Genomic DNA, 7,733 nt, shown 5'->3' with positions numbered 1-7,733 from the left:
TTATAAAGATAATAATTAAATATTCTGTTAGAATTTAATGGTTATACTAATTATATTTTATATTTAAAATGAGATGTTTATCCTGTATTTGATTGGGTTTATCTGCAGTTAGTTACACGAATTCATGTATGAGATGAAATCGGATAGGGATGAATAGGTTTAAGAGTTTTTAAGAGTTTTAAGAGTTTTAAGAGTTTTTAAGAGTTTTAGCCAAATGCTTTATAATATAGTATAGATATATATATATATATATAGAATTATTATTTATTTATTTATATATTATTTTTATGACAACAATAATTGTATAAGAATTTTTGTTACTTCTCTCACACATGTACACCCACATGGCATGGCATGGCATGTGGTATGGTATGTCATGTCCCAAACCTAATTAAACCAAACCCCACACTAAGAAGCCATCACCTTTTCTTATATTCTTTTGAAAATGAAATGAAATGAAATTATACATTCACTATTCACTATTCACTATTCACTAATGAATGGAATTAATTGAATATCTTTTAATTGGTTGATTCATATTCATACAAATTATTTGCGATAACTTTCCAATGCTAACTTTTGCTTTTTATTCTCATCCACCAAAATTTACAAATTCGTCCACGTATGCATCCAATAATAAATATATATAAAGAAAAAAAAAGGAAAGAGAAAGTAAAGTGAGGTGTGAATAGGAAGACATTTCAAAACGACACCGTTCATTAAGATGAGATATATCTATCGTCTTCACACATTCACACTGCACCTCTGAGATAACTGATACTTAATTCCGGTGCCGACAACAATTCCGGGGATCGCCGAATTCTGCTTGTTTCCGAACGGAATATAAGCGGGACACGTCACATGGATGTGGTACCGCCCGGATATAAACCTTCCAACTCTCCATCTCACCCGTCCGTTCAGCTTGATCAATAGCGAGATTGCACCGTCCGATTGGTCTTGAGTCAACGACGCACCATTGTACGGCGCCACCGGGACGTTGGTTCCGTAAATAAACGGAGACCAGACGTTGGTGTCCTTATGGCCTTGGTACACCGGCTGGATGGCGGTGAAGTAAGTAATTTGCTGGCTGTGGTAAGAGGCGAAGACGTCGAGTTTGTCGTAGTAGACGCCGATCCTGTCGTTAGGGTTACGGGAAGAAACGGTGATCTGAAAGTTGGAGGAAAGGAGGATGGGAGCGGAGACGTTGAAGGAGTAGATGGTGGCGTCTTGGAGGGTGAACCGTGGTTTCTTGGGCTGGAGAATGGCCCATGTGATGAGGAAAGTAAGGAGGACGATGAAGGCAAGGATGAGGAATCCGGCACAGAGTCGCCGGAGAAGATTACGTCCCTTATTCTTGTGGTGGGTGCACTCTTTGACGGACATGGCTGCTGTCGGTGGTGGTGGTGGTGGTGGAAAGTGGTTGCTTTTTCACCACTACGTGTGGACAGCAGTGTGTTGAGCAAAGAGAAATATGGAAAGTAGAAGGAAGTCCTTGGGTTTTTAAGGAAGTCGAGTGTGTTGTGTCAGTTTGTACGGTACAAGTGGACACTGCAATCTATAGATTCCTTCATGATTTTTCTTTTTCACAATTCACGCTTTGTGTCGTAAACGGTTAAAAGTTATAATTTTTTGTTTTGTTCATGAAACAAAAGGATCGGTTAAATATTATGATTGGTATAATTATTTTCCTGACCCTCGAAAAACCGAATAGTTGTAAAAAAGTGTTTGAGATTGTTTATTTGAAACAACTTATAATTTTTTACAAAAACACTTATCAATTTATTATAAGTCAGAAGAATTTAATTTCTTTAAAAACTATTTATTACCGGTTTGATACCGGCATAAGTTGTTTATCCAAACACTCAAAAACACTTATTACTGATATCATATCGAAATAAGCTAATAAGTTGTTTTTATAAGCAATTCCAAAGAAAACAGACATTTTTTTTTCAATATTTTTACTAAGGGTAGGTTGAATCTGGTCCAGGTGGATTGAAGTGTGTGCCGCTGGCTACACTCGCCATTCTTGATCATCAAACCAAATCAAATTGTCTACATGTTTTAAATGTAATTCTTGATTTTATTGTACTAAAAAACAACATTTGTCGGTGTTTTTTTGGATATTATAGAGTTTGTTTTTACAATTAATATGTGTTTGGTAAATGGTTTAAAGTCTAAGGTGACATTTGTTTTTTAAGAGGTGCTGAAGTCTGAAGTCTGAATTCACTTCTGATTTTTAAGAGGTGGTGCTGAAGTCTGAAATCTGAATCAGTCAGACTATTTGTTTTTTGCTTCTGAAATCTGAAGTTTGAAGATGAAAAATCGGGAGTTGATATAGATCGACACTTGACAGAGTTGAGAGATGAGAGATCGAGACAAAAGAGTTGATCCAGAGAAATCGAGTGTAAAGAGATCAAAGTAGATAGACGACAATTTGAAATAAGAGGTAATAAGAGGTTTCGCAACTACTGAAATTTTTAGACCTAATAAGAGCTTTTAAGCTCTTAATTGAAAAACAAACAAACACCATAAATCCTCTTATGTCTGACCGATTCAGACTTAAGAGGACATTAAGAACTTTTTTATTAAAAACAAACATCCCCTAATTTATCTCTCAAATGTTTTGATAGATGTATCAGACATAACTAAATAAGTTGTTTACAAGTGACATTATAAACAGGACTATATTGTTAATATTTATAATATATATAATAATAACAAAGTAAATTTATGGATTTGGTCCTTGAGATTTATCATTTTTATGGAATCGTCATTTATTACAAAAGAACCCTCCAACTATGCAATTAGTTATGGGTTTGGTCCTTCTCATCACTAATGACCATTCACTTCCTATATTGAACTCAAGGGTATTGTGGTTTTTTTTTACCTTTATTTCTTTATTTTACCATTTTTTTTTCAATTAATTTAATTTTTCTTGAAAATTCGTCATCTCGATCTCAAACTATAATCAAGAACACCAAGAACATTTTAGAATACAAATTCAAACAAAAACCAACATAAAATTATAGTTTCTCATAAGAAATCCAAATAGGTAATTCTCATAGTTTAAATTTCTTTTACCTTCTAGACGAAGCTACCTCCAAATGCATATTTTGAAACAAAATGAGGGTTAGATCATACAGTCTACTGAGCTTTCTTGTCCTTACGAGAATCCAGTAAACAAGACTTTGATATAACAGAAATACATCAAGTAAGAACAATATGGGATCACAAGACTGTATCCCACAAGATAACTCTCCACAATAATCGCTTTGATGAAGAGACACACTCTGATACGATCGCAATCAATATTGACAACGCAACCACAAGCTTTCATGGGTTACAGTTATCATCTCTGCATGGATCACTATAGTCTCACACTCATATGTGCTCCTGGTGTTTAAGTTCCTTAACTCATAAAACCAACAACAAGACCCAATGGATTCAATTACTCATCACGTACCACGTCTCATAGAATCAGATATGGTAATCTCAAAGTACAATGATAAACTATAGCATTGGCGTATCCGTAAATTGGTATAAATATGCATTTCGTTTGATAAAGGTAAAAGAAAACTCACTTGATACAATATAAGATATAACGACTTTAAACGATACGAGATAATCAATATCGAATGCTTGAATCCAAATAAGATACATAATGATTACAATTTAGATAGGTAGACTTGACCTTATCTATAAATAACCCTAAAAGAATGTAAACAAAAACCCGAAAGACCCCAAAATGACATGAAGCAAAAATCGAAAAAAGCCACACATAGTGACTTACGCGACTAGCCGAGCGACTTAGTCGTGGGATAGGCCTTGCAACTCCCTAGAGTCTGTTGTTTTGCTTATTCAACTCTCAACCCATATGTGCAACGCAACCCCTTCTTCTTCACTTTAATCTTGCATCCAGATCCGTTCTGTAACAAATGACTAGATTCGTAATTTACCAAACCCGTAACCCTTCCCATTTGCTTGGTGATGGTGGAGATGAGGGATGATGCAAGTTTGATACTCCATAAACCAAATTTGGAACATGAACCAAATCTAATGCCGGAGATTATGGACAATCATGGAGGTTGGCGTGGGGTGCGGAAACAAGGGAGAGCGAGATGGAGAGTGGTCGAAAAAATACATACACGTAAATGTGGCACAATAATAGTGCAATTATACATCACTATTGAGTTCACTTTCAAGTAATAAATTGGTAAAATACGGAGATCGTATCCACAAGGATCAGACTTCCAAGGTTTGACTAGTAAGTTGAGAATACAATGATCTCAATGAGAGAAAATAAAATATATTTTAGTTAGTTTGATCACAATGAAATATAAACAAGTAACTAAAAATGGATATGGATGTAAGTTTTCCTTAAGATATATGTAGTAACAAAATGGTCAGATACTGGGTCACAAAAATGTCTATAAAGATCTCTATCTCTTGAAAGTGAATCTTTATAGATTGTGCCCACAATGTGCCCACCATTATCGATTCTTAATTTTTTCGATTTGACTAAGTTGATAAAAATATCAAGTTCTATTAGTATGAAGATTTATACCCAAATCTCTATGATATAAATCTCGACCAATGTTTGAACTTTAGCAAATCATACAAAACCCATATCTGTACGTGGTTATTAAATACTTTATCAAATCTTTGTGTATCACTTAAGACAAATTTCGAATTCGCCCATCTCTGGGTCAAAATCTAATATTAACACTTCAAAGTAATCGGCTTATCGACGTTGAGTTTAAGTCCCGACTTAAGTAACCAAACTTAAGAATTAACAACGATGACAACATCTAAGTGTTGCCTACTAGTCTTAATTTTGACTCACACCCACACCCACACCCACACCCACACCCACACCCAAGGGGGTGCTTAACTAATAATTAGAGTAAAGAACATAGTAGAAGAAGAGAAATACTTAAAAGTTAATTGCATTGAAAATAAAATACAAACTGTATCCCCGGTATCTCCACAGAGGGCAACAACTAAAAATTAAAGACTTGAAAATAAATTACATAGTATCTCCACCCATTTTGATAGAGACGGAATTTTAACTTAATGTAAACGTAGGTTAATAAATCTTTGTTTTGCCTTGTACTATTCAACCTCACATAACAAAAGCACCGTTAACAAACTTAATTAATTAAAAAACTTAATTGTTTTTCAACTTAACCTCCTTTCTAAATTAAAAAAGAACACTCAATGAAGCTGCTAAAGTTCACATCTTTTAATCAAGTAAAGAAAAGGAGGATTATATGTAGATTCTTTTTGATAGTTAATAGCTTGTATAATGATTGATGCATTACAATAGCTTCATTCATGTTTCACCTTTGCCCTCCATTAATACAAAATTAAGCAGCTTATTGTTAAAAGACAAATTAATACAGGTTGTGTTTTGCATGTTCATATACCATACCTAGCTATCAACATCATGCATGTGGTCTGTGTTTAAACCATGATAACTTGCACATTCTTTGTGTTGACTAATAATATAAAGACTACCACCCCATACATACATACATACATATATATATATATATATATATAATTATATATATATTATGTATCTATGTATGATTGAAGAGCTAGACTGTTTGAAAGGATATCCTAAAAGATTTAAATAAAGGAAGAAGGCCTTCACCAAAAGAGGACAAAAACCCTCCAATTAATCCACACCACATATGCTTGCATTGCAATCCACAAGGTGTAGTTTTTGTTATTTTTTTAGTTAGCGTACAGAGGAAAACTCTACTTTGTACACTAACTGAATTGGACTCGACGAGAAAGAAAAGAACTGAAAAAATGAGAATCAGGAAAATAAGTAAAATAATTGTGGAAAGTTTTAAGGTTTTTTTAATTCGATATCAGTATTTAGTAATTTACTAATCATGTCACGTCTCTCTCATTTATGTTCCACCAAGTCATATCTTAGTCTAATGTCTCACCAAAAAAATACAAGTTTTTTTTTCTCTTCTGTCATATTCCGTACTGTTTTACGTACCAAATACACCATGCACACAGGTTAAAAATACATCAAGTATTGGTGACTTCAACTTGGTATATGTGTTCTTGAAAAATGACCATGAAAAGGAGGGTTTTCCTTTCTAGTTGGTGGAATATTGGAAAAGGATTAAAGATGCCCCTACCACTATAACACAACAATAATTAAAACTTACTTTAATTTATTCCTGAAATTAATACACAAGCATAACCTTTATACATATGAATCAAAAAAACCTTCATCCCTATTTGTATCCATCCGTAAAAGTTTTGACTTCAATTAAAATGTTAAATAATAATATAAAATACCTTTTTTATATGATAATTAAAGATTTCCATTGGTTTATAGTTCTAAGTAGATCGAATATTTTGTTTTTATAAATAATTTATAATTGGAATATCTTATTTTTTAAAAATTAATATATATTATCAAAAGTTTAATCGAGTAGCTCCATGGAATGCAACAAAAGCTTAATAATAAAATATCGTTGCATTTGTGGCCATTCATTTCTTAGCATTTAGACGATTATATATTATCTGAACTTTATATCACAAAATTAATATTATTTCTTCACTTTATGAAATTAATAAATAGATTTGATTTAACATATAATTAGAATTAAATTTTTTATAAGATTGTATACCACAAATCATTTTTTATCAACATTATAACAATTATAAAAAGATTAGAGGTTGTTTGATAAATGCTGAATGATTTGGTGCAGAATTATTAAGAACCTCTTATGATATATCATTAAATAAAATATAATTGTTTGGTAATTATTTACAACGAAATCAGGATGCTGAGACTCAAGATACAAAATTATTTAGATAGTTTTAGAACCATTTAAAAACATACTTTTTTTTTCAAACAAGATTTATCCTTTATGATTTAGAGTTTGTTTTTTTAATGAAATTTTTAAAAAATAAATAAATAATTCTTTAATAAGCATGTTTTAGAAATAAAGCAAAATACAGCTCCAAATATATAATAAAACAAAAGGTGTAATATAGCCGACACTTGTAGGGCCCATCCTTATCATGATGAACGAAAGTCCTGGTAAAGTCAAAGTGAACATAAAAACACATAAATTTAATAGAAATAAAAAAAGTAAAATGTAAATTAAGATTCAATGTCAATTGTTTAAAGTAATTAAGATAACATTTATTGATGGTTTTGATAAATATATTTTATTTTTTTATTATTTTAATTTAATAAAAAATCAATTCATCAAATATTATTTTTTATATATGCTCAAACTAAATAAGTAATTTATCTGAAAGGAAATTGTACAAATTAAACAACAGTATAATTTGCTATTTGGTTAACTGATATGGTAAAAAAATTGAAATCGAAACTTATCTTATTTGATTAAGCGAACCATTTAATCCCAAACCGTTTTGGTTTGCGTAAGTTATCCGGGTTTGATTTTTTATAATTCTAGAACCTTCAATCACCTAAGTTTGTAGATTTACCATTGAAAAAGATGGTAGTAATTGTTGTGACAGAATTAAGGTTTGGAAAATTACAAGGGTGGTGCAAATAGCACATGGGCGGACCTAAGAGGGTGGCATGGGTGGCACGTGCCACCGTATTGTTTCGCGGCCGAAGGGTAAAAAATTTAGGTTTGTTAACGGTGCTACCGTATCGTTTTAGAAGGTGCTACCGTATTTCCTTGAAATCCAAATGGTGCAACTAAAACCTAAACAAAACAAAG

General features: G+C 32.2%; 1 protein-coding gene across 1 annotated transcript; it reads right to left on the bottom strand.

Moving 5' to 3' along the window:
• Positions 1 to 552: 552 nt before the first annotated feature.
• LOC112524130 (NDR1/HIN1-like protein 1) lies at positions 553 to 1,474 on the bottom strand. The gene has a single exon (XM_025133800.1). It carries the CDS (start codon positions 1,381 to 1,383, stop codon positions 745 to 747), a length of 639 nt encoding a protein of 212 aa, XP_024989568.1. The 5' UTR covers positions 1,384 to 1,474; the 3' UTR covers positions 553 to 744.
• Between the last annotated feature and the right edge of the window lie 6,259 nt (positions 1,475 to 7,733).

Source organism: Cynara cardunculus, assembly GCF_001531365.2.
Source record: "Cynara cardunculus var. scolymus isolate 2C chromosome LG 1, CcrdV1, whole genome shotgun sequence".
NCBI lineage: Eukaryota > Viridiplantae > Streptophyta > Magnoliopsida > Asterales > Asteraceae > Cynara > Cynara cardunculus.
Note: the sequence above shows the minus strand (reverse complement) of the source record. Positions and strands in the feature narration are given on the sequence as shown.

Bases quoted from the DNA above. Each gene is read 5' to 3' on its own strand.
- LOC112524130 (XM_025133800.1), bottom strand. From the start codon at position 1,383: ATGTCCGTCAAAGAGTGCACCCACCACAAGAATAAGGGACGTAATCTT.